The sequence below is a fragment of the Gopherus flavomarginatus genome, chromosome 23, assembly GCF_025201925.1.
Source record: "Gopherus flavomarginatus isolate rGopFla2 chromosome 23, rGopFla2.mat.asm, whole genome shotgun sequence".
Taxonomy (NCBI): Eukaryota; Metazoa; Chordata; order Testudines; family Testudinidae; genus Gopherus; species Gopherus flavomarginatus.
Genome location: NC_066639.1, coordinates 14,110,212 through 14,137,846, shown reverse-complemented (window position 1 = coordinate 14,137,846; position 27,635 = coordinate 14,110,212). Strand labels below are relative to the sequence as shown.

General features: G+C 48.9%; 1 protein-coding gene across 1 annotated transcript; it reads left to right on the top strand.

Moving 5' to 3' along the window:
* Window positions 1-16,397: 16,397 nt before the first annotated feature.
* Window positions 16,398-25,091, top strand: LOC127039415 (zinc finger protein 436-like). Its single transcript, XM_050933155.1, has 3 exons — window positions 16,398-16,496; window positions 21,449-21,562; window positions 21,912-25,091. Exons 1-3 carry the CDS (start codon window positions 16,463-16,465, stop codon window positions 22,922-22,924), a joined length of 1,161 nt encoding a protein of 386 aa, XP_050789112.1. The 5' UTR covers window positions 16,398-16,462; the 3' UTR covers window positions 22,925-25,091.
* The last annotated feature ends 2,544 nt before the right edge of the window (window positions 25,092-27,635 follow it).

The following is a 27,635-nucleotide window of genomic DNA, read 5'->3' as shown; positions in this document are numbered from 1 at the left end:
GATGCGACGGCTGAAATTCCCAGCAACATGGTCTTCTCAATGCTTATTGGCGGTTAAAGATAGGCACAGAATGACGTCCGTTTGCACCATGATTATGAAGATAACCGATGAAGCGCTAAAAGGAACAAAAAATACCATTTTGAAAAGTAAAGAGTTTAACCACATTTCTGGCCGATTGCAACCAAGACCAGCTGCTAGGCCAGTACAGCTCTGTGCAGACATGAGGCTCTGTGCAGACATAGACACTGAGAAGGGATCCCTTGAAACACTAACCGGGTATGACAATGATAATGCTCGGAGGGGTGTGTCCCCCGTCTCCTTCAGCAGCTGAATCCCGCATTTCCCACAGGGAAGCAGCGGCTTTTGTCTAGCAGATGGGATGCAAAGTGCCTTTAAGCAAAGAGCTCCAGGAAGCAGCTGCCCTGCAGAGAGGGAGGGGGACCCCAAACGCCTCTCCCCCCACCCCAGCCTGAACTTTTGCAAACAATGCAGATGGGCTCACCCCCTTGGGGGTGACTTTGGCCCACTCTGCCACTGGCTGGCTCTGATGCTCCCTGCCCCTTGTCTCCTCTCCTTTCTGTTTGACTCTCCTGTGCCCCCCTCTCCTGTGATCTGCCCCCTTTAAGCCCCCCCGCACGAGCAGCAGGGAGCAGATTTCCCCTCCCTCCCGGAGGAAGAGCGAGGGCTGCAGCCGGCTACTGAGCATCCTCCCCTGGCGGGGCCCGTTCAGCACCAGCTGGCCGCGGGGCTCGGGGGTTCCCCCAGCCGGAGGCGGCTTTTCCCGGCCAGCGCGGGGTTCCCCGCGTGTCACAAACACCCTGCGCGGGGCCCGCACCAACCGGGCCGCTGCACACGGAACCGGGCCTGGGGAGGAGACGCCCCGTCCGTGTGCAGCAGCCAGGGCAGGAGCCCTTGGGGTTTGCACACGGGCCATGGCCGGGGCCGGGAGCGCAGCGCGGGGGCTGCTCCAGCTCTGCAGCCCGGTGGGGCCCGGGACACGCGTGGGGCGGACACGCTCCTGCCGGGAGGGGCCGGGCCCGGCTCGCCCCCTGCCCGGGGGGTTCCCCCCGGCCGGAGCGGGGCTGCCCGGGGCTGCGGGGGGCGAGTGTCCCGGGTGGGGCCGGGAGCTGCAGGAGGGGCCGGAGCGCGGCTCAGCTGCAGAGCTCTGAGCCCAGGCTGGGCCCGGGAGCGAGGGGGGGGCACTGGGGGTCGTAACCTAGAGGGGGGACTGTTTGGAGCTGGCAGTTTTGGGGGGTTTCAGGGTGGGGGCAGAGCTGGGGAGTGGGTGGGTCCGTGTTCAGATGCTGCACTTGGAAAGTGGGTGGGGGGTGGGGCTTGAACTGGGGGGGGATTGGGGGTCGGAGCCTGGCTGGGATGGGGACTGTTTGGAGCTGGGAGTTTTGGGGGGTGTCAGGGTGGGGGGCAGAACTGGGATTGGGGGGGTGAGTCCATGTTCAGATACAGCACTTGGGGAGTGTGTTGGGGGCTGGAGGTGGAGTGGGTGGGGTATTGGGGGTCAGAGCCTGGCTGGGATGGGGACTGTTTGGAGCTGGGAGTTTTGGGGGGTGTCAGGGTGGGGGGCAGAATTGGGGTTGTGGGGGTGAGTCCGTGTTCAGATACTGCACTTGGGGAGTGTGGGGAGGGTGGGGGTGGAGCTGGGGGGGTATTGGGGGTCCGAGCCTGGCTGAGGAAGGACTGTTGGAGCTGGGAGTTTTGAGGGGTGTCAGGGTGGGGGACAGAGCTGGGGTTGGGGGAGGTGAGTCCGTGTTCAGATACTGCACTTGGGGACTGGGGCGGGTGGGGGGAGCGGGATGTGGAGCCTGGGAAATTGGTGGAACGTCTGAAGTTGGTTACTTGGCTGTGAGCAGGGCCTGGGGATGTTTGCAGCTGGGGGATTGGGCCGCACCCCTGTCGCTTCAGCCAGGGGTCCTGCGTTTTCCCTGGGAAACCTGATGCCCCTTTCACCAGCCTCTCTCAGATCTTCCTGGCTGAGGTTGAAGACGACCTTGGCTAAAAGTCTGAGTGCCAGGGACTCTGCTTGGGCATCTGCAGGGCAGGACGGGCCTCGAAAGCTGGCAGTTGTGAGGTCATTTGCAGCAGTTTCTAACCCCCTCCCCTGCTTCTTCCAGGAGCCTTCACGAGAGCGTCTGGCCCCACTGAGAAAAGAGAGAGAAGCAGCCAAAGCTGAGAAGCAGCAACAAAGCCAGGAGCTGCTGGTAGGTGCCCAGAGCCCCCTGCCCCTCAGGTTTGCCTGGGATCACAGTGCCCTGAGTGACGGTGAATGCAGGGCCCAGCCTGCCAGCCTCAGCCAGGGACCCATCCCCACTGGAGCCCAGGGAGAGGGCAGGGTCTGACACGTGGGTGACATGATGCCCTTAGGGTGCAGGAGGCTGCTGGGCAGGAGAGGGTCAGTCTGTGTGTTAGCCTAGAGACCCTCCTACAGTCTGTCTGCATGTTACAGGGACCGGGGATCCGTTTTTGCTCCTGGGGAGGATGGGGAGGAAGGAGATGAAATGTGGGCTGGAGAGATGGAGAGTTTGGCTCATTGGAAATTGATGAGGTTTTAGGGGGACTAGGCCCTCCTGTTAGCGGTGTACAGCTCACCCCTGTCATGATCCGTCCACCCTTCCTGTCCCAAATGTGCTTCCCATGAGTCACCGCAAGAGATCCTGTGCTCTGGTAAATAACTCTTCCACCCGTTGGGAGGTGCATTTATGGTTCTCCGCTGTTACCGAGCCGCCCTCTCTCTGTTGCAGAAACAGACGGAAGCCGAGAGGCAGAAGATCGTCTGGGAGTGGCAGGAGCTGCGAGGGTTTCTGGAGGAGCAGGAGCAGCGGCTGCTGTCCCGGCTGGAGGAGCTAGAGAGAGCCATTGTCCAGAGAAGGGATGAGGGCGTCTGCAGCCTGTCCTGGGAGATTTCCCTGCTCAGGGAGAGGGGAGGAGAGAAGGGGCAGCAGCCGCTGAGCCAACCCCTGCAGGTCAGGCTGTCATTGCAATGATCATACGTAGCGTTTCTATAGGCGCTTCTGAGCCCTAGATCCCAAAGCACTTTACAAAGGGGGGCCAGAGGGCTTATCCTTATGATACAAAGGGGGAAAGTGAGACAGAGGGAGGGCCAGAGCCCTGCCCAAGGTCACATCATGAGGCTGTGGCAGCGGTGCCAGGGATAAGTCCTGGATGCTACAACCCCAAGACCTTCTTTCCTGCCCTGGAAAAGTCTGTTGGCCTTTGCACCTGGAGGGTGAAATCCCCTCCCCCATGCAGAGGTCCTGAGTCAGGCCTAAGGCCCTACTCACACCAGGTTAATGGGTTACTGGGGTCAGGGAGTTTGTGGGTCTTTCGGCACTGGAGGGAATTTGATTCTAGAGGCAGAGAAACATTTTCTTCCTGTGAAGTGCCTGGGGAGACTCCTTCTGTAATGGCAACCCCCCAGCAGGGATTGCTGGGGCCACTGAGAGCAGAAGTCCGTGCCTGGGGGGTGGCAGCTGGTCTGGGAACATGAACCCGAGTGTCTGAAATTCCCCAAATACCCAATGGTGATTCCCCTGCAGAGCAGGAGAGCTCCCCGGGTTGGGACAACCCCCCTGACTTGCCTCTTCTTTCTCCCCTTCTCCAGGGTGCTGGGAGCACTGAGGGCAGGTAAGTCCCTGGTTCCATTTCACTGTCCTTCATGTTCACTTACATTTGGAATCTGCACTAAATATGGAGCTCCCCCCCACCCCCCTGCAGTGTGACACACCAGTTTGATGCCTGTGATTCTGTCTCCTCCCTCTCCACCCGCCCAGTGGCTGCCTCAGTGAGGGGAAAAAGCCTGTTATCTGACAGCTAATGAGGTCCCACCAGGGCTGTCAGACATATGGGCCAGACCTGGCCTGTCTGACAGGTTTATGTGGACACATCACATGTTCACCGTGTGCAGAATCTCAGCTTTCAGGGTTTTTTTAAGTAAGCGTCAAGCCCTCCTGGTGACAAAGAAACCCTCCTAACTGCGAATGGAGACACGGTTGCCTTTCAGGGTCTACTGACGATGTGGCTCAGGGAGGTGTGAACTCCTCCATCCCCCGTTAATCTCATTGGAGGGTCAATTGACATGAGATCACTTTAATGTCAACATTCAATATTCCATGGCCGGTCACTGGTGGAACGGGGATCGGGCGGGAGTGAAACCCTTTGAGGGGTGGGACTAGGAAGCTGCTGTAGGGAGGAGAGGAGAGAGACACAGACAGTGAGGAGAGAGAGAAATGGAGAAAAGAGGGTGGGGAAAGGAAGGGAACAAAAGGTAGAAATAGCAGGGACTCTAATTGTGCGTAGGTGTGTGTGTGGGGAGGGAGAGGGGGGATGTTGTACCATTGTATGTTACTGATCGTGACAATAAAGGACTTAATAGAGAATGGTAACTAATTGTTGGCATGGGGATCGGGCTCATTTCTTACCCCTCCTCCTTTCCCCAGCAGGGAGGATGGGACGTTTCGGAAGCCGGAGCTGAGGTTTGTGGAGCTGGAGAAGAAACTCAGCCATTTCTCTCTGAAAAGCGCCATGCTGCAGGAGGTGCTGCTGGGATTCAAAGGTGAGTTGGAGTCTGGGGATGGCGTCTCCTCTGGTTAGAGCGACTCTGGCCCTGGGGAGGAGTCGGGGACTCTAGTGATGTTACTGATCCTGGGCTCCATCTCACAGCCCAGCTCAGCGAGTCGCCCTTCCCCGTGGAGCAGCCCTGTGGGGCTGCCTCTGTCTGCAGTGGCTGAGTTATCGGCCTCTAATCTCTATCACCATCTCGTAGTTAACAGCAGTTCCGTTAATAAGCAATGGGGATTTCTCCATGAATGCGAGGGCCTGAATTCTCACCTCTCCCATCTTCTCCTTCCCCTAGAGACGCTGCGACGGGGGCTGGGGAGCGACACAGGTACGTGTCTGTCTCTGATGGGTCATGGGGAGATTTCAGACCAATAACCATGTTAGTGACAGGGTTTCATGGCCTCCAGCCCCAATGTGCACCTACATGCTGTGGAACAATGTGAAGCTAGGTGAGCCCCATGACTGCCCAATTCACTCCTGCTGTGACGTCTGATGTGGATTCAGAGTGAATCCTGATCTCACTGGTGTGTTTCCATTTGGGACAAGGAACAAGCACCTGAAAGATGTGAAACAGGATGAGACAAAGATGAAACATCCATAGGCTGAGCAGTCAGGCGGGGGTGACTGAAAATGGCCACAGTGGTTGGGGGGCAGAAAGTTTATAAAAGATACAGCTGGGCTCCACCTGAACTGACCTTGAATGAGAGATGAGACAGTGGATACCGACTGGCTATGAATGAGAAGAGATCCCTGGGTTCAATATGGTCTGATCTTGAATGAGGCTGGAACCTGCTGTAGGGTATATCCGTGTTTCTCACACTTTTCCCATTGGTGAGCTGTTGTATGATTTTTAAAGGTTAAATGTGTTTACCAACCTTTTTTTTTTAACTTTTTAATATTAAAAGAGTGACCTATCTTTCTTTCTTTCTCAGAGGCTTTGGTTTTACTTTTATTTTGGCAAACACTCAAACATTTATTGTAGTTGAAAGTTTGATCGAGCGTGAGTTAATATTTTCACCTTCCATACTGTTTATGCACATTTTTTGGCAAGTGTGTTAGCTTCCTTATTGTTTAGACGAGTTTGCTTATTTTCATATGGGTGATGTTTTTCCTGTCTTTAAAATAAATGGTTCATCTTATTTTTAAACTAATTAATTTATTATTTTAATTAGTTTAAAGTGTTTGTTTTCTTTTAGCACTTTAGAATTTATTGTTATGCCGGGTATGAAGATAAATCAGGAAGCTACTTGTCCCATAGTTTGAATTTGTGCATAATACGAAAGTTGACGCAATTAGTGTTTTACAGCTGATTTTAAGGCAAACAATACAGCAGCAATGTCAGGATACTGACCGGTGACAAAAATTAGTTTAAATGTTTGAGGTTTAAAAAAAAAATTCACACCTGCATATTGGCCCTATTTTGATGGAATGAATAGCTATTTAGGTATGCAATGTGTAAATCGGCACTAACATTTCTTTTATAAGACTGATATTGCAAATTTTGTGGACAAATAATGGTACCTCTTTCTTTACTTAGTGTCTTAAGATTAGTGTCCTGACATTATAGACTCATAGACTCATAGGTCAGAAGGGACCAATCTGATCATCTAGTCTGACTTCCTGCACAAGGCAGGCCACAGAACCCCACCCATCCAATTTTATAACAACTCCTATCCCAGGACCGAGTTATTGAAATCCTCAAAAATGGTTTGAAGACCTCAAGCTGCAGAGACACCACCAGCAAGCGACCCGTGCCCCACGCTGCAGGGGAAGGCGAAAAACCTCCAGGGCACCTGCCAATCCGCCCTGGAGGAAAATTCCTTCCTGACCCCAAATATGGCGATCAGCTAAACCCTGAGCATGTGGGCAAGAGTCACCAGCCAGCACCCAAGAAGGAATTCTCCGCAGCAACTCAGTACCCATCGCATGCAACATCTCCCCGCAGACCATTGAGCAGACCTGTCTGGTGGTAATTCAAGATCAATTGCCCAAATTAACGATCCTATCATAACATCCCCTCCATATACTTATCAAGCTTTGTCTTAAAGCCAGGAAAGTCTTTTGCCCCTACTACTTCCCTCGGAAGGCTATTCCATAACTTCACTCCCCTAATGGTCAAAAACCTTCGTCTAATTTCAAGTCTAAACTTCCTAATATCCAGTTTATACCCATTCGTCCTCGTGGCTACATTAGTACTAAACTTAAATAATTCCTCTCCCTCCCTAACGTTAACCCCCTTGATATATTTATATAGGGCGAGCATATCCCCCCTCAGCCTTCTTTTGGCCAGGCTAAACAAGCCAAGCTCTTTGAGTCTCCTTTCATAAGGCAGTTTTTCCATTCCTCGGATCATCCTCGTAGCCCGTCTCTGAACCTGTTCCAGTTTGTATTCATCCTTCTTGAACATGGGACACCAGAACTGCACACAGTATTCCAGATGGGGTCTCACCAACGCCGTATACAACGGTACTAACACCTCCTTATCCTTGCAGGAAATACCCCGCCTGATGCATCCCAAAATCGCATTTGCTTTTTTAACAGCCGTATCACATTGGCGACTCATAGTCATCCTGCTATCAACCAGTACCCCAAGGTCCTTCTCTTCCTCCGTCGCTTCCAACTGATGCGCCCCCAACGTATATCCAAAATTCTTATTATTAATTCCTAAATGCATGACCTTGCACTTTTCACTATTGTATTTCATCCTATTTCTATTACTCCAGTTTACAAGGTGGTTCAGATCTTCCTGAATAGTATCCCTGTCCTTCTCCGTGTTAGCAATACCCCCCAGCTTCGTGTCATCCGCGAACTTTATTAGCACATTCCCGCTCTTTGTGCCAAAGTCAGTAATAAAAAGGTTAAATAAGATCGGTCCCAAAACCGATCCTTGAGGGACTCCACTGGTGACCTCCTTCCAGTCCGACAGTTCACCTTTCAATACGACCCTCTGGAGTCTCCCCTTTAGCCAGTTCCTTATCCACCTTACAACTTTCATATTCACTCCCAGCTTTTCCAATTTAACTAACAGCTCTGTGTGCGGAACCGTGTCGAACGCCTTACTGAAATCTAGGTAAATTATATCTACCGCATTTCCTTTATCTAAGTAATCCGTCACCTTCTCAAAGAAGGAGATCAGATTGGTTTGGCACGATCTACCTTTAGTAAATCCGTGTTGCAATTCGTCACAATTACCATTGACCTCTATGTCCTTAACTACTTTCTCCCTTAAAATTTTTTCCAAGACCTTACATACTACAGACGTCAAGCTAACAGGCCTATAATTACCCGGATCACTCTTATTCCCTTTCTTAAAAATAGGAACTACATTAGCAATCCTCCAGTCATACGGCACAACCCCCGAGTTTATTGATTGCTTAAAAATTCTCGCTAACGGGCTCGCAATTTCACGCGCCAGTTCCTTTAATATCCTCGGGTGGAGATTGTCCGGGCTCTCCGACTTCGTCCCATTGAGCTGTTCAAGTACGGCCTCTACCTCAGTTGCAGTAATATCCACTTCCATATCCACATTCCCGTTTATCATCCCTCCATCATCGCAAGGTTCCTCACTAGTCTTATTAAAAACCGAGGCAAAGTACTTGTTTAGATGTTGGGCCATGCCTAGGTTATCCTTAACCTCCATTCCATCCTCAGTGTATAGCGGCCCCACTTCTTCTTTCTTTGTTTTCTTCTTATTTATGTGGCTGTAGAACCTTTTACTATTGGTTTTGATTCCCTTTGCAAGTTCCAGTTCAATGTGGCTTTTAGCCTTCCTCACTTTATCCCTACATGTTCTGACCTCAGCAAGGTACATTGATGTAGTTGGGTTAATATTTTTGCTTTTAAGAACGGTTTATTTTTAACATACTCATTTTACTTTTTTATTTTATTTTATTGCTAGAATTTAGGAGGTTAGCTGGCACTTGACACTTAACTTTTCTTTATTTGTTTAGATTGTAGGTATTTGAAAGAATGGCGGTTAACTTTAATAATGACTTTTAATGACGTTAATAAAAAATGTTGTGGATCTTAAATTGTTTTTTTATAGTGTGAGGACCTTTCTTTCTTTGGCCTTGTCTGTACTTCCGCTTAAATTGCCATAAGCTACATCGCTCAAGGGTGTAAAAAGACCACCCTCCTGAGCGACATCGACTTACCGCAGTGTCTACATAGTTTCCGCCACTTGTTGAGATGGATTAATTACGTCAGTGGGAGAGCGCTCTCCCATCAATTTATCATGTCTTGGGTATAAACGGGACACTAGGAAGTTTAGACTTGAAATTAGACGAAGGTTTCTAACCATTAGAGGAGTGAAGTTCTGGAACAGCCTTCCAAGGGCAGTAGTGGGGGCAAAAGCCATATCTGGCTTTAAGACTAAGCTTGATAAGTTTATGGAAGGGATGGTATGATGGGATAGCTTAATTTTGGCAATTGATCTTTGATTATCAGCAGATAAGTATGCCCAGTGATCTGTGATGGGATGTTGGATAGGATGGGATCTGAGTTACTGCAGAGAATTCTTTCCTGAGTGCTGGCTGGTGAGTCTTACCCACATGCTCAGGGTTTAGCTGATCGCCATATTTGGGGTCGGGAAGGAATTTTCCTCCGGGGCAGATTGGCAGAGGCCCTGGAGGTTTTTCGCCTTCCCCTGCAGCGTGGGGCATGGGTCAGTTGCTGGTGGATTCTCTGCAGCTTGAGGTCTTCAAACCACAGTTTGAGGACTTCAGTAACTCTGACATAGGTTGGGGATTTGTTATAGAAGTGGATGGGTAGGGTTCTGTGCCCTGCTTTGTGCGGGAGGTCAGACTAGATGATCATATTGGTCCCTTCTGACCCTAACGTCTGTGAGTCTTCACTAGACCTGCTAAATCAATGCCTCGATCGCAGCGGTGCTGCTGTAGCGCAGTAGTGAAGCCTTGCAAGCCTTTTCTTTCTTTCTTGTACTACTTAACTGTTTGTTGGGGGCGGGGCAGGGATCGCTCAGTGGTTTGAGCATTGGCCTGCTAAATCCAGGGTTGTGAGTTCAATCCTTGAGGGGGCCATTTGGGGATGGGTCCTGCTTTGAGCAGAGGGTTGGACTAGATGATCTCTTGAGGTCCCTTTCAACCCTAATAATCTATGATTCTATGATAAGCAATAGCTTGAGATTTCAAGTTTATTTTTTGATACAACACAGTACTTTTACTTAGCAACTGCATGTTTGGAACATAGCATAACTTTTTTGCCTTGTTCAAGGTAAATTAAGCAAGGGGCTTAAGTCGATTTTGTTTTTAATTTTTGTATGGCCTGATTATTTTCAGGTCCCCAGTCCCAATCCTTATGTACTTGTAGTTATTTACTGAGGATCTAGTAATTTGGCATATACTGGGATGAATTGCCTGCAGTAACTGCAAATGTACAGAAAACTGCATACTTCTGAGATGATGGCGAGGGGCTTTAAATTATGTACTTGGAGTCTTAGACCCTTAGCAAATTTTAAAGCCTAAATAGTTTGCCCCTTTTTGGCTCATTGACTTTTTCAATAAAGACAATTTTTGCCCCAACATTTTAAAGAGTTTTAGCACATAATTGTTGGCTTTCACATGATCTTGTAAAGCTACTCTAAAAATTAAAACAATGTTAACAAACGGTTACGCCTTTCTCTCTCTCTCTCTCTGTTAACAAACAGTTATGCCTTTCTCTCTCTCTCTCTCTCTCTCTCACACACACACACACACACACACACACACACACACACACACACACACACACACACACACACACACACACACACAAAATATTCAGGCTGGTTTTAGAAAACAACTATTTTTTAATATCTTTTAATTCTTTTTTTTAAGTTAAGCTATTAGCAAGTTTTGTTAATTATTTTCACATGTAGGAAATTATGTGTAGCTTTTGGGGGAGGGATTTTTTTTTAACTTTACCCACTGTTTTAGATTGTTGCACAGATATTGTACTAGAATTAAAGAAGGATTTAATCAGGCTTTGGTGTTGTCTTATTTATTTTATTTATTGTTTAACACAAAGTTTTGCCCTTTAATTACCAAGGGGCAGGGAGAATTTTTTAATTTTTTGAATAGATCTTAAACTGAAAATAAGGTACAAGACAACACATACCTTCTCTGATAAAATTTTCAGGGTTTAGTTTTGCAGTTTTACCTGTCGTGGTGACTGTTGGGACAAAGTTTTGTCCTTTCCATGTGGAAGAAAACACAGTATCCAAATTAAATTTTGCAGGAAGTTTACAATGGATTATGCCCTAAAAAAAAGCATTGCCCTCCTTAGAATTTAAGAGATGAACATTTTTTTAGCTGATATGAGGCTAATTTCCTGGAAAAGCTGAGTGTTCTGAAAATAACCCCTAAGGTTATTTGTCCTTTCTGAATTACTACGTTTTACAGGGAAATTCTCTGCAAAGTTTGGAATTTCCACAGAAAATTCACTAATTACATTGCTCCTTTTGGAACTGGATCCGATTTTAACAGGGACTTTGACTTTTAGAGAGACAGTTATTCTTTTAGATAAGTAAAAACTGGATTGTGTTCAAAATCTAAAACTGTTCCCTTTCGTCCCAGTGCAGCTGTTTCTAGGCACACTGGGTGTGGTAGGTCTTGGACTACACTTAGGCAAGGGATGAATTTCATTTTCCCTACTTGAACGGGGAAGCAAATCCCTCTCAAAACCTACACATTTTGAGTCTTGCCAAATAGGTTTGTGGAAGAAAATTCTTTTTCTAAATGGATGGCATATTGGGTTGCTTCTGTGTAGCTGTTTATGTGTATAATTAACTTTTCAAAGACTTTTTAAAAAGAAGGGGAGACATGCATGAAGATGCTGGTCTTTTTGATTAGTAAAAAGAGTTTTGAATTGTTTTTGGTTAAAGAACACACAGATGGCAGGTTATATATATTGTTGTTAGTTTGCACAGACCTGTCTTTAAATAGGCTAGAAGAAAGAAGGGGGGAGAAATGGTGGAAGGACAAAGGTCAGTTGGGAGAGTAGAGTTGTCAAGGGAGAGGAGGGAAAGAGGTGGAACAGGGAGAGGGTTAGGCAAAGAGGGGGAGGAAGGAAATGGTGTATGGGAAAAACTGCATAGTTCTATGGGACCCCAGTTGAAACGCCCTTCCAGCTTGACTGTGATAACTACTGTCTGGGAATGGTTTTCCAAACAGTTTTTCACCTGCTTTATAGTAGCTCATAGAATCATAGAATATCAGGGTTGGAAGGGACCTCAGGAGGGATCTAGTCCAACCCCCTGCTCAAAGCAGGACCCACCCCAACTAAATCATCCCAGCCAGGGCTTTGTCAAGCCTGACTATCAAGGCTGTATTTGTTTATGAGAAGGTGATGTGAGACAGTATCGAAAGTCTTTCTAAAATCAAGATATACCACATCTACTGCTCCCCCTTATCCGCAAGGCTTGTTACCCTGTCAAAGAAAGCTGTGTTGATCTGACATGATTTATTCTTGACAAATCCATGCTGAGTGTTTCTTATCACATTATTATCTTCTAGGTGTTAGCAAATCATTAAGCAATCAATTTGCACTATTATTTTTCCGGATACTGAATCTAAGAGGACTAGTCTGTAATTACCTGGGTTGTCCTTTTTCCCCCTTTTACAGATGGGCACTATATCTGCCCTCTTCCAGTTCTCTGGACTCTCTCCCGTCTTCCATGAGTTCTTCAAGATAATCATTAATGGTTCAGATATCTTCTCAGTCAGCTCCTTGAGGAAAAATGTCCCTTCCTGACCTCTTCCAGTGGCCAGCTGAACCCCTGAAGCATGAGGTTTAGGAACATAAGATCTAAACCGGAAGTGAGCCCCAGGGCTGCTGAGCCCTGCCACTGGGGGGCGACTCACCACCGCAGCGCCTCCTCCTGGCTGTCCTGGGAATTAGCTTGGGGTTTGCCAGTACGCCCATGTCTCACCCATCGTCTTGTCTATCTCCATGACCCACGTCGCTCCCTGGATCGGGTCGTCCTCTTCTGGACATAGCCCTCTGGTGGTGTCCCAGTCTGTCCCTTCCCCTCTTCCAGGGAACTGACAGTCCTTTGTCCGACCACTTGCCTCAGTGGCAAACTGCAATCCCAATTCTAGCCGCTTGTCTCAGTGGCAAACTCAATCTATTGACTGGCCACTCCCCTCAGTGGCAAGTGGGGCAAGGTGTCTGGCGGGGGACACACACTCTAGCCGGCAGACACATACTGCCTCTCCTCCAATTCTGGTGTCTCCTTCCCTGGGCCACTCGCCCGCAGCCCTAGCACCTCCACCGCCTTGTATCAGGGCTCCATCTGGCAGCGGTCAGCGGGGAGCTCACTCATGTTCCCCTGACCCTGCCCAGCACTGCTCTGTCCATGGTGCTCCAGCCTTCTAAGCAGCCAGCCCTCCTCCCTCACCCTTCAGCGTGTGACTGCCCCTCCTTTGCTCAGCAGCCCCTTCTTATATGGCCCAGATTGCTGGCACTATAAGCGTTTTCCTCATTGGATGCCTCCTGCGTAGCCTCCTCAAGGTGGCTGTAACCTCTTACCTGCCAGTGAGGGGCAGCCACCCCATCATACACATTCGTACATTTGCCCAGCACTTTCTTAAAGCTGCTACGGAAGTTGTTTGCCCCACAGCTGCTGTTGGGAGGCTGTACCAGCCTCTTACCCCTCTTATGGTGAGAAAACTTCATCTAATTTCCGGACAGGTTGAGATCCACTGGGTTTTGTGCCAGGCTTGTCCTTTGCTTAAATAGTTCTACACCCTCCGTAATATTTACCCCCTAATATATTGACAGAGCTCAATCATAGAATCATAGAAGATCAGGGTTGGAAGGGACCTCAGGAGGTATCTAGTCCAACCTCCTGCTCAAAACATGACCAACCCCAACTAAATCATCCCTGCCAGGGCTTTGTCAAGCTGGGCCTTAAAAACCTCTAAGGATGGAGATTCCACCACCTCCCTAGGGAACCCATTCCACTGCTTCACCACCCTCCTAGTGAAATAGTGTTTCCTAATATCCAACCTAGACCTGCCCCACTGCAATGTGAGACCATTACTTCTTGTTCTGTCATCAGGTACCAAGAACAGCCAAGCGCCATCCTTTTTGGAACCCCCTTTCAGGTAGTTGAAAGCAGCTATCAAATCCCCCCTCATTCTTCTCTTCTGCAGACTAAACAATCCCAGTTCCCACAGCCTCTCCTCATAAGTCATGTGCTCCAGCCCCCTAATCATTTTTGTTGCCCTCCGCTGGACTCTTTCCAATTTTTCCACATCCTTCTTGTAGTGTGGGGCCTAAAACTGGACACAGGACTCCAGATGAGGCCTCACCAATGTTGAATAGAGGGGAATGATCACGTCCCTCGATCTGCTGGCAGTGTCCCTACTTATACAGCCCAAAATACCATTAGCCTTCTTGGCAACAAGGGCACACTGCTGACTTATATCCAGCTTCTCGTCCACTGTAACCTCTAGGTCCTTTTCTGCCTCCTCAGGCTTCTCTTTGCCAGAGTAAGTAAACCAAGATCTTCCAGTCACCTCTCATCAGACAGGCCCCCCCATTCCCTTGCTCATCCTAGCAACTCTTCTCTGCACATGTTCCCGTTTAAATTCATCTTTCTTGAACATGGGTGACCTGCCTTGTCTAGTTCAAATGAGGTCAGACCACTGCCTTGTGTAAACACATCAATGCTTCTCTATCTCTACTCAAAACTCCTCGCCTGAGTTGCATTTGCCGTTTTCACAGCCACATGACATTGGTGGCTCATAGTTAAGGCTACGTTTTAGTCACGGGTATTGTTAGTAAAAGTCATGGACAGGTCATGGGCAGGAAACACAAATTCATGGCCTGTAACCTGCCCATGACTTTTACTATATATCCCTGACTAAAACTTGGGGAGGGAGGGCCTGGGGGCACTACAAGTGCTGGGAAGGGGTGAGATGGGGCCGCCACAGGTACTCAGGGGAGGACAGCCTGTGTGGGTACCACGGGTGCTCGGGTGGCATGGTCCAGGGGGCACTGCCAGTGCTTGGTGGGGGGGTTGCAGCTCAGGGGGCAACACAGGTGCTTGAGGGGTGAGGGTTGGCAGGGCTGGGGCAGATTCCCCATCTGGCTCTAGGGAAGCGGTGACCTCCAGGTCTGCTGCCTCTGCTCTGCCCCCAACCCCGGTTCTGCAGCTCCAGTTGGCTGGGAACCACGTCTAATGGGAGCTGCGGGACCGATGCCTGCAGGCGGAGGCAGCACGTAGAGCTAGGAGCTGTGGGAGAGGAGTTCCTGTCACCCTTCCGGGGAGCCCCTCCTGCAGGTAACCACTGCCATGCACCCCAATCACCAACCCCTGCTGCTGGGAGGTGCGAGGGGGAGGGGAGACCAAGACTGCCTCAGCAGTCGCTGGTGCGACTAGCCCAGGGGCAGCTGCTGAGGCGGCTCCCAGGCCAGCCACACGGGCATCTGCAGAAGTCACCCTGTGATCCACCAACACCCACACACTCTTCTTCCTCTGTCTCTTTCAGCCACGGCTTGTAGTGGAAATTCTTATTATTAGACGTGTGTGAGACCTTTCACTTCGTACTATTGAATTTCAGTAGTTTCTGTCACTCCAGCCTTGGAGGCCATTCACAGCTGTACAATGTTCTGATCCTTTGCATCTCCGGCAAATTTCATTTCATGTACTGCACCCACGCTGAACAGGCTTTGTCCAGTACCTGCCTCTGCCTAGTTCCTATGCTGCAGGGGAAACGTGCTGCCCGCAGGGACCATGTCAGGAAAATATCTCAGTGGGTTCAGTCCTGATGGGGACGGGTTTGTGTATGTGCTGTAATAAAGTCAAAGAATGACGGATGATATTCCCAGCATGAGTGTCTGGAACGTCTGTCTGCAGGGAAAGCGCTAGGGAGAATCAAGATGTGGAATGAACTTAAGTCCCTTCTGGACTCTCACCACTTCTCTCTCTCACCCTGACAGACTGCAAAATAACACCCCCATTTAACTCCAGATTGCCCCATCCTCCAAGGAGACGGGGAAGGGAAATGACTGCAGAAGAGCAGACTCAGGTAGGGATCCCAAGGAAGTTGCTGGTGGGTTCCTGCTGGAGAGAGGGGCTGCAGAAAATACATAGGAGGTGGGAACTTCTGAGAAGTTCAATCTGGAGGCGGGAGCGGGCAGGAAATAGGGTCATAGGCGCTGATGGCCAAACAGCTGGGAAGGGCTTGGGGGAGGGCGGAGAGCGGCGAGTGGGCGGGAAGAGGAAAAGGAAATGTCAGCACCTGTGCACAGGGTGGAGAAAGGGAGAGGAACAGTGAGTGACAAACCTGCTGGAAGTTGTTTTTACTTGGAGACTAGATTATAGGAACAGACCCCTGGGGGTTATGGTGGAAATTCCTTCTCTGTGGAACAGGAAACCGATGCCCCGGACTTGGCTGGGTTAGCTTACCAAACTGCCAATGCTGGAGCTTAAACCTACTAAGTGGAGGCTGCTCTGAGATACAAAGAAGTTACTGACCAGAGAGGCTTAGGGGAGGTGCCACATCCCCTCCCATCTTGCTGCTGGCAATGGGGAGGAGGTTGGGGTTCTTTCCAGAGGGCCTGGAGCCTTCTAGGGACCCATCTCCTGCATCAGCCTCTGGCTAGGTGTGTGATGAGTGTGAAGACCCTGCCAGCCTCTGTCTGCTAGGAGGGAAGTGGGACTCTCTTTCTCCCCTCGCCCTGATGCCTCCTGGATGCTCTGAGCAGGGTGCCTCCTTGGGCTTCCTGCTGTGTCATGAATGGTGTGGTTGTGAGTGAGCAGGTACTGAGTGTAGGACTCTTGCTTTTTCAGGGGCCGGTGACCTTCGAGGAGGTGGCTGTGTATTTCACCGAAGAAGAGTGGGCTCTGCTGGACCCCACTCAGAGAGCCCTCTACAGAGACGTCATGCAGGAGAACTGTGAGAATGTGACCTCGCTGGGTAAGGATTCCCATCCCCTTGGTGATTAAAAGTGGGAATGAAAAGCAAAGGTTCACGCCACACCCACAATGCAACCTGATCTCTGCCCTGTTTCAGCAACACCCCAACATGCCAACGACACACAGATTAGCCCTCCCCTGCTACAGAACACCTTGGGAACGGAGCACAGGAGCAGTATAGCACAAAGTCTAATATCGCAGAATTGCAAAATGTGACCAGCCCTTTAACCTCACTAGGCCCTGCAGACCACTAGCGTGTATGCCACCAAATTGCTGACAGACCCATAGCAAGAACGCACTCTATGCACCTTTACTAACACAGCCTACAACACTGTGCCCTGAAAGGAGGCATACATGGTCCACATGCACCTCACGGCTCTGCCGTGCTATTCCATCTAATCCCTTTCCTGTCCAATTACAGCAACCGCTGGCACAGGGCACACAGCTGGAGGGCATGCCGATAAATGCTGGGATTTCCGTCTGTGGAAAACAGCACAAAACAATAGCGTCTTCCCTTCGTTCTTCCTCGTATCGATTTTATAAATTCATCAATTTTATGGCCAGAAGGGAGTATTGCACCACTTTGTCTGACTGCTGTATTGAGCTGAATAGCTTGTGTACGACGAAATCATCTTCTAGAACAGCAGTTCTCAAACTTTAGTAACCCAAGGACCCCCATTTTGATTTAAAATTTTTCACGGCCCCCCAAGCCACCCGCTCAGCCCCAGGCCCTGCCCCCACTCCACCCCTGCCCCACCTCTTGCCATCTGCACTCCACTCTTGCCCCATGCTCTTGCTCACTTCTTTCCTCCCCCTCCCTCCCAACACCTCCTGCACGCCATTGAACAGCTGTTCTCGCAGCTTGCAAGAGGCCCTGGGAGGGAGGGAGAGGGAGGACCTGATCAGTGGGACTGGCAGCCCCAGATATGACTTGCAGACCTCCAGCAGTACTAGTCCGCGGACTCCAGTTTGAGAAACCCTGCTCTAGAAAGTTGTGACCCAAGGCGTCCAGGGTAGCCCACACTGCAAATGCCAAGGTGAGTAAAAGCTGCGAAAAGAAGAGCAGATTCTCCTAGAACGGGTGGTTAACATTGTAGTTAGAGTCACCAACCAGCCACAAACTGTGCTCCTGTCAAGAAGCTGAAAAAAAGAAATGACACGGCCCCCTTATTGCATTCCAGGCTCTGGCTCCCAGTCAGCAAATAGATCCGGTAAAGTGAGAAGTTACTTAAAACTCGACTCACTATACAAAGTGTTCTTCTGATCCTCAAAGCACCAGCCACGTTACCAGATGGCTGTGACCCCTTGCTGTCCAGCGGGGAGGGAGGCCACTCTGCCTCATCATATTGGGTGGTAACCCTCGGGCTTGGGTCATACCAGTGGGCCCAAGCCATAAGTAATCTATAATTCTGGGCCCCATCTGACAGAAGCAAACAAGCAACAATAGTCTAGTGCTCTTGTCCCCACCCTCGGATGTGGCAGAGCATTGGGTAGTCCTTAGCTCGCAGCCCTTCAGTTTAACAGTCTGGAGCTTTGGGTGGGGTGGAGCAGGGAGCAGGGTATAGCCTAAGCTTTCTGGCTAAGACATCCAGCAAACCCTCACTTCTGAGTTCCGGTAGGGATGAGCATCCACACAATCTTGGGGATTTGGAAGGCGTGAGAGTGTCCTAGCTTGGTGGACGGTAGATTCACACAGGCCTTCTGGCCTATGGTGGGGTGGCAGGGGTAGGGAGACATGGGCCTGCCTGACTTTACCACGTCCTAACAGTGGTGGAGTGGTCTGCCACTGAGTCGGTGGGGATCCAGCCACAACACGCTGACCTAGAAGCAGTCAGTCTCATAGCCGGTCAGTCATTGGCTGCCCCCCTGTGGTTTGGTACCTCTGAGATCCACAGGTCCTCTGGGTACGCAGTAGATGGTAGTCCCGACAACTCCCCTTCTGGGTCGGTCTCCTCCAGGGGCAAGGTGCTGCAGAGCACACATTCGGCTCCCGGGTCCTGCAGCAGTGTGGAGGCATCCATCTCCTTCCCTGCTCCCACTCAGCTGAGCTGCAAAGCCCTCCCTTTATACATCCTGTCCAGCCCTGGTACTTCCAGGGGTGGGGGTAGGGGTGGGTTTGGCTCCACCTACCAGGGGGAGCATAGTGATCCTTCGCTCACCAGTCCAGAGGGAGGCCACTCTGCCTCTCTACACAGATCAAAGAACAGGAGTATTTGTGACACCTTAGAGACTAACAAATTTGTTAGTCTCTAAGGTGCCACAAGTACTCCTGTTCTTTTTGAAGATACAGACTAATACGGCTGCTACTCTGAAATCTGCACAGATCAATACTAGTTTGGTTCTTACCAAAATACCACACTGCCAGCCTAGCCCTATAATGGGTTCGGCACCGACCTCTTGCGAGAGCCCCCATTCTGGTTGGGTGTGAGCCTGCTGTTTTTGTTTGGAATACGGGTGGCACCTACTTCTCGCAAGTGCCCCTCCCCCCCCCGACTGATGGTGGGTCTTCAGTCAGCCACACTATCTGTAAGTGGAGCAAACAAACCAACCCCTTCCAGGGAATAGAGTCTCTACCTTCTTTCTCAAGGCCCCGGTATGAGGCCGTACCACTAAGGTTTCCTTCCCAGACACACTGCCTTCTATGACGGACTCCTGTCGGACTATCACGGTACCCTCGGCTGGTGTGTCCTTTTCGGAAGCATTCCTTGGTCTCAGTCTCTAACCAGTCCAACAGGGCCCATCACAGTACTCTTGCTTGGTCTGGCTAGGTTCTGGACTCTCCTCAGCCAGCCAGGAGCAATTTCTTAGCTCCCCCGGACTTCGGCAGCCCTCTCTAGGCTTGGTCCAGCGCACATTGAGCTGTCCGTCATCCTGCTGCTCTTCCAGCCAGCCAGAAACTCAGTCATAGAATCGTAGAATATCAGGGTTGGAAGAGACCTCAGGAAGTATCTAGTCCAACCCTCTGCTCAAAACAGGACCAGTTCCCAACTAAATCATCCCAGCCAGGGCTTTGTCAAGCTGGACCTTAAAAACCTCTAAGGAAGGAGATTCCACCACCTCCCTAGGGAACCCATTCCAGTGCTTCACCACCCTCCCCTAATGAAATAGTGTTTCCTAATATCCAACCTAGACCTCCCCAACTGCAACTTGAGACCATTGCTCCTTGTTCTGTCATCTGCCACCACCGAGAACAGTCTAGATCCATCTTTTTTGGAACCCCCCTTCAGGTAGTTGAAAGCAGCTATCAAATCCCCCCTCATTCTTCTCTTCTGCAGACTAAACAATCCCAGTTCCCTCAGCCTCTCCTCGTAAGTCATATGCCCCAGCCCCCTAATAATTTTCGTTGCGCTCCGCTGGACTCTCTTCAATTTGTCCACATTCCTTCTGTAGTGGAGGGCCCAAAACTGGACACAGGACTCCAGATGAGGCCTCACCAGTGCCGAATAGAGGGGAATAATCCCTCAATCTGCTGGCAGTGCTCCTCCTAATGCAGCCCAATATGCTGTTCACCTTCTTGGCAACAAGGGCACACTGTTGACTCATATCCAGCTTCTCGTCCACTGTAATCCCTTGGTCCTTTTCAGCAGAACTGCCGCTTAGCCACTCAGTCCCCAGCCTATAGCAGTAAATTAGATTATTCCATCCTAAGTGCAGGACTCTGCACTTGTCCTTGTTGAACCTCATCAGATTTCTTTTGGCCCAATCCTCCAATTTGTCTAGGACAAAGTATCTACCTCTCCCCACATCTTAGTGTCATCTGCAAACTTGCTGAGGGTGCAATCCATCCCATCATCCAGATCATTAATGAAGATGTTGAACAAAACAAGCCCCAGGACTGACCTCTGGGGCACTCCGCTTGATACTGGCTGCCAACTGGACATTGAGCCGTTGATCTCTACCTGTTTGGCCTGACGATCTAGCCAGCTTTCTATCCATCTTTATAGTCCATTTACCCAATCCATACTTTTTTAACTTGCTGGCAAGAATACTGTGGGAGACTGTATCAAAAGCCCTCCCTCTTCCAGCTCCAGGCAACAGCTGACTGCTCTGTGTCTGCTGCTTGCTTTTTATATGGCCCTCCTGGCCCCTGGTTGGCTGCTCTTGCAGCCCCTGTGATAGGCTACTTCTCCTACAGCCACTCTAGGCTGCCTGGAGGACTTCTCCTCTTCTCTTTTCTGGGGTGGGATGAGGCAGGGCTACAAGGCTTCCAGCAGGGGCCTCTGGACTTACTCTACCCTGTCACACACGTGTACAATGATGAATTTTGCCATACGTCGTAACTGGTGATTTCAACTGCCATAGCATTCAGTGGGACTGTACAGAGAATGCTGCTGATGGAATCTTGGTTGAGACATGGGCACTTGTTCATTAGCTGAACCTAATTCGTGACCCAAAGGTACTTACTCCTTTTAATAGTGGCCGGTCGAAGCGTGCGTATAATAACCCTGATCCTAGTGCTACATGAGTTGATATATGTACCAAATTGGTGTTAGACTCAGTTCTAAGATCACAACACCAATCTATTTGAATTGAGGTGATCGATGGCATCTTTCCCGTCATTGTTCCGTTCCAACATCGCTTCAACTTCAGTAAAGCAAACTCACTCCTCAATGAGTGCCTACATTTTTGGCAGAACTTGATAGAATCCTTAGATGTGTGATTAAGGTTAAGATTTGGTCCTGATTATTTTTAGTGAAAGTCATGGGAACTGTGACCTGTCTGTGGCTTTTACTAAAAATAATGGCCAGTATCTGGCTGTGCATGTTCCCAGCAGACATGGGGATAGATAAATCCCTCATTAAGCAGAGTATCCTACACATTTGAGAACCGAAATAGGTGGCCCCAGGCTATTACTGCTTTAAAATAGTCTGGAGTTAAAATAATAGAACATTTTATTGTGACAAATGTCCTATGAACTCACCTGATCTCACTTGTTTTCTTTCCTCTGAGCAGAGTTTCCAGTTTCCAAATTTGATGTGATCTCCCAGCTAGAACAAGGAGAAAAGCCAGGGGTGCCAGATGTCCAGGGCTCAGATGAAAGAGAGATCTGGAGGGATGCCTACCCAGGTGAGGAATCATTAAATCAGCTCAAAAGATGAAGGAAACAGCTGGGATTCCCTACAGAGACCCTTGTTAGCTCTCTGAGTTCAGGATTGTTCCCAGCAGGAGTCATATGGTCATAGCCGATATCACTCATGGCTTCCATCCCATAATGACAGACCCCTGGTCGTACTTCCCAACTTGACCTCCCACCCCTGATGGGTTGTAGAAACAGATTTTGATGCCCTCTTCTCTCCTTTGTGGGGAAGAATTTGGTGGGATTCTGATCCTGATTTTTTTCTGACGCTATAGCATTTATTTAGGTTTGCTCTCCCCTTTACCAGCCCTGTTTCTGAGGTTTCTCCCTCTATCCCAGCAGGTGATGGGATGTTGAATGAGAATGAGGAGCAGAATCCTCAGCAGCAAGATGCTGAGCATGTGGAAGCACATGTTGTGGGATTATCACAAAGATCCAAAGGGAATGTGCAGGGAAGAGCCTGTGAGAGTGAGCACCGGCCAGATAGAGAGCAGGGAAAGAAGACAGGGGAGAATATGAGTAAATCCATTAATTATCAGAAAACTCAGAAGGAAACCACAGCCCAGAAGAGAATCTTCACAGGAGAGCGAAGCAACACGTGCACTGAATGTGGGAAAAATTTCAGTAGCCGCTCACACCTTCTAGAACATCAAAGAATTCACACAGGGGAGAGACCCTACGAGTGCTGTGAGTGCGGGAAAAGCTTCACTCGGAGCTCAACCCTTGTGAGACATGAGAGGGTCCACACAGGAGAGAGACCCTACGAATGTTGTGACTGTGGGAAAACCTTCAGTCAGAGTTCATCCCTTATTACACATCAGAGGACCCATACAGGGGAGAGACCCTACCAGTGCCATGAGTGCAGGAAAAGCTTTGCTCGGATCTCAACCCTTGTTATGCATCAGAGCACCCACACAGGAGAGAGACCCTATGAATGCTGTGAGTGTGGGAAAAGCTTCAGTCAGAGTTCATCCCTTATTGCACATCAGAGGATCCACACAGGAGAGAGACCCTATGAATGCCATGAGTGCAGGAAAAACTTCAGTAGTCGCTCAGGGCTTTTTGACCATAAGAGAATCCACAGAGGGGAGAGACCTTATGAATGCCATGAGTGTGGGAAAACTTTCACTCGGCGCTCACACCTTATTACACATCAGAGAATTCACACAGGGGAGCGCCCCTATGAGTGCTGTGAGTGTGGGAAACATTTCTCTCAGATCTCGGCCCTGATCAGACATCAAAGAATTCACACAGGAGAGAGACCCTACGGATGCTGTGAGTGTGGGAAAAACTTCTCTCAGAGCTCAGCCCTTACTGCACATCAGAGAATCCACACAGGAGAGATCCCCTAGAGATGCTCCTTGTGGGAAAAGCGTCCATCAGAGCTCAGTCTTATCATCAGAGAATCCACATGGGAGATAAACACAATAAAAACCTTATCTAGAGCTGACCAAAAAAAATTCTTTAATACTTTTGCTTGTTCCCACATAGTGGCCTTTCAGGCTCTTTGAATCATTTACCTTACCATGGTCTCTCCAATCTCTTTTTGCCTCTCCAGGTCCCTTCCTTTCCTACAAATCCATGACTTTGTGTGGAAGTTATGTCCAAGCACAAGATGGCTTGGGAAATTATTAAAACGATTCCTCATAATCCAAAATGCTGGCTTCCTAGAAATACCCTCACCTGCTCACTTAGTTCTGCAGTAAAGGATCTGCCAGATGAATGCCAGATGAATCCATCTTTATTGCTAGAACTTAGACACTGTATTGAATATTCTTGGAAAAATGTGACTCGCTTTCTCCTGTGGCACTGGGTATATAAAAATATAGATTGTTCTTGTAGTGGAAAACTTTTATGTCAACTACATAAGCAAGAGAAGTGCCAAAAAAAGAGGATAGCTATTTAGCAATTTTGTCATATATTCTCTCGGGCTCGGGAGGTGGTGGAATCTCCATCCTCAGAGATTTTTACGGCCCGGCTTGACAAAACCTTGGCTGGGATGATTTAGTTGGTATTGGTCCTGCTTTGAGCAGAGGATTGGACTAGATGACCTCCTGAGGTCTCTTCGAATCCTAATGTTCTATGATTCTGTGAGTTAATGGGCCATGTTAAGGCATTGCTGAAAGAGGGCAGAGTTAATGTGTACGTGCAACCTTCATTGTGTCTTTCCTTGTTTTCACATGTTTGAGTTTTGCTGAAGTTGAGGTATGCAGGGGGTTGACATCCTCCCAGACAACCATAATTGTGTTGATGAAGGTTTTTGCCCTTTAATACCGGGGCAAAGGCCCTGGCTGCCCACTAGATATTAATGAGTGTGCAAAGTCAACACCAGGACTAAATGCTTAGAAATAAAATAATGATTGTCTCTGTGGGCCACCACTCCTTTAAACCAATCAAGCTCCAATCAAAGCTTGGAAAGGGACACTGAAAAATGCATACGAATTTTTTCTGTGTCTGAAGAACAGAGCTCTAGGTTTTACTTTGGAATTCATTAACAATTAGCCATGCACCCTTTCATTTACAAACACTGCTCATTGCTGAGATCTCCCAGGGGGGTTTAAATTTAACACCCAAGGACCTGATGACCTCTTTTTATTTCCAAAATTTCAACTCCGCACCTTTGTCTCCGTGTCCTCTGGTAGCCTCACATGCCTATGTGGTCTCTTGCCGTGTACGTGTTTGCTGCAAGGCACAGACCAATAAATCCTTTGGACTCCTGCAACCACTTAAGACTCCACCAGGTCCCTGGACAGCCATCACCTTAGATTTTGTAGTTTAAGTATCCAAGTCCAATGGGTTCATGATAGTAGTGAACCACTGCATAAAGATTGGATAGTTCATCCCCTGCACTGGTTTACCATACTCCCTCCTCGGCCTACCATGCTTAGATGAATAGTTAAGTAGAAAGAACCCACAAGATCCTGGAACCGTATGTTCAATGCTACATAAACTTCCACCAACGCAACTAGTCTGTAACCTCAGGGAGAGCTTGTGTACAGTAATGTAGAACACAGTTCTACATGGCAAAGCCCTTTTATTTCAAACAGTGAGTTCCACCTTTGGTTCTACCTGGAATTACCGGCAACTTCCCAAAATGCAGCAGCCTTGGACTGCATTCAACACAAACATCAAACCTGAGATGGTATAAAAGTTCACCTGGAGGACACGAAGAAGACCTACAAACAATATGCAACCTATTAAAGAGAAGAGGGTCCTGCCATTGTGCTAGGCCAGAAGGAACGGCTCCCCATGAAAAGCCTACACAGGAGCAGGCCAACTCATCAGTTGGATTGGCAGTTCTTTGGACCCTACCAAGTAAGCTGGCAAATTCATCCAGTCACCTTTGAATTCAACTTATCCTATTTCCTCTGCATAATCCTAGTTTTCCATTAAACACTTCTGAAACCCTACATTCAAGACCCATTCCTTCATCATTCACAATTCCTCTTCCCCCCTACTCCTCTATGATGCATACATTGTTCATAAGCTGCTTGATACCAGAATCACAATGGGAGAGCTACGGGAAAGTGTGATAACTGCATTTTAGTTGAGGTCCTGCAGCTGGACTGGCTGCCTGCAGTGTATGCAGCCCTATTGGTTGATCTCCAGGTCCAACTATGTGTTCCCACCTGCAGTTTTATGCTTTAAGCATAAGAGAGGAGGACTTACTGCACAGACCAATTTGGCAGGGGTAAAGAGCAGGACTGCAAGACTGCCCATATGGATGACTTGGGGCTGCTAGAGGGGGAAGACTTCACTTGTGTGTACGGCTGCAAAAAGGCCTCAGAGTGCTGGAGGGAAAAGGGACAACTTGTGGGCTAGGGCTGTGTCAAGAAAGATCCATGCGTCCTACGGATTTTCTTGCACTTTTGCATGCCTGGCTTCTATTCCACACCAATTTGTTTCACTTCTTCATAAATCTGGGCAGTTCAATCGGTTGAACCCAAAACATTTAATCTGAAGGTCTGGGATTCAAACTCTGGGATTTTTTTCAATGTGCTTCGTGCACAGGGAGCTAAAGGCATCCCTGGAGAATCCTTCTTGAGTTTAAGTTTCTCCTAAAGCCATCTAGAATCCTAGGATGGGACCTTTGGTCCACAGGACTCAAGGGACAACTTCCTTATTTTCCCATAACTCTAGGAATCTGGAGGAAAAAATACCTCTGTGAGTGTTACAAAGCGGTGTGGGCTGAGCCCTTCAGGAAAGAGCGAGGCAGGGAGATAGGAGATGGAGGCATTGAGAAAGTAAGGAATTAACTTGTCCCTAGAAAGTGGCCCCATCCGAAGTTTCCACAGTAAAGCATAGCAGATGCTGGTCTCATAGTATAAGGGTCAGTGCTCAGGGCTTGGAAACATGATCAGAGTGTAACTCTCAGCTGAATGTTGTATCTGTCTGCCTTGAAATAATGAGAGCTCAGGGGGTTATATCATGCTCTCCCAAATGATGGACAAGCCTGGGTTTTGCCTGTCAGCTACTGAGACTTAAGCATGAGAGGGAACAATAGCTCCCAAAGGCTGGCCATGAGTAGATTCCTGTGGGAAGGGGTACGAGCTGGATTTCCGCTGAGCCCTGCACCTCAGCTGGAAGACTGGCCTTGCAAGCAACCCTATTGTTTGACGTACTGGGCCAAAGTCACTTTGGCAGTGCTGCCATTGGTGTTGTTGGTCTTTCCTCAGGAATGATGAAGGGGTGGGTTCTCAGGGAGGGAGGTTTAATACTCATCCCATTTGGTCAGGGATGAAGAACAGAGCTGCGAAAGTTTCACAGATTGATGAGCTGGGCCTTCTAGAGTTTGGGGATGGGTGGACTTGACTTGTGTGGGGGGCAATTGGGAGCAGTTGAGTTTCATTTTCAGACTCTGGTATTGCTTTCTGCAGGTTTTTGGTATGCGCGCAGGGAGCTGAGTGTATGCTGTCTATGCAGGATTGTCCCAGATACCGTACGTTGATAGAGATTTCATCTTCCTTTTGTTTTTTGGTGTTTTTTATATTTCCATTGGCATCTCCGTGTGTGATTTTGTTTTGTTTTGCTTTGTATAACAGTGTTTTCTACCAGATCCGATGTTTTCCTAACCAAAGAAGGCCAGAGGGCACTGAATGGAGGAGTAGGCTGGGGCTGGTCTGTTGAGTCAGAGTAGCAGTTTTTTCATAGTCTTTCCCCCTCTCTTTTTTCCTGACTACACCAGCTTGGCCAGTTGGCTCCTAAGTCTGACTAGCTCAGTGTTTAGAGAATCAGACTTTTAATCTGAAGGTCCAGGGTTCAAGTCCCTAGTCAGTCAGAGAGAGCTTCTCCAAGATCTTCAGAAGGCATGTCCTACTTCATGTTACTCTTCTTTTCAGGACTTGGCCTTTCCTAAGAAGGGCCCTTTACTGCCTGGGACTGAAGGGGCATCCTCCTCACATGTCCACTGGCCTTGCTGTCTGGAGGAAGAAAGGCCTCTGGGCCTGGAGCAAAGCACTATGTGCTGACTTGTTGACCAAATGCAGGACTGGCCAGAGAACCCTTGAAAGAGGGATGCAAACAATTGTCCTGAGAACGTCCTCCCCAATGCAGCAGTTTGAGGGGTTTCCTGTTGGTTCCATGGTGTAAGGGCCAGCATTTAGCGCTTTGAATCTTGCAATTCAAATTCAAGTCTCGGTGGGACCTTGGTATCCCCTGCTTGCCACCTATCCTTGGTGTGTGTTTCAATCTCATTACTGCCTGTGATTTCATTTTGCTTTGTATACTTGTGTTTTCTACTAGATCTGATATTTTAATAAGCAAAAAGCAGTAAGCAAGCTAGGGCTAGGACTGTGAAGAGAGAGAAAGCAGCATGTTCAGTGTATTGTTTTCCACTCTCTTTTTCTTGACGACTTTCTCTTCTGCACCATCTTGCTGCTCTTGCTTATGAGCCTGGCTAGCTCATTGAGCCTAAGACCTTTCATCTGAGGGTCTAGGGTTCGAGTTCCTGGTCAGACAGCAAGCTATGCTCCAGTAATTTCAAAAGGAGTCTTTTCAGAGTGCGCCTTGATATCCCTTTTTTCCTCTTCAGTACATGGCCTTTGTTAAGAAGCGCCCTGTAGT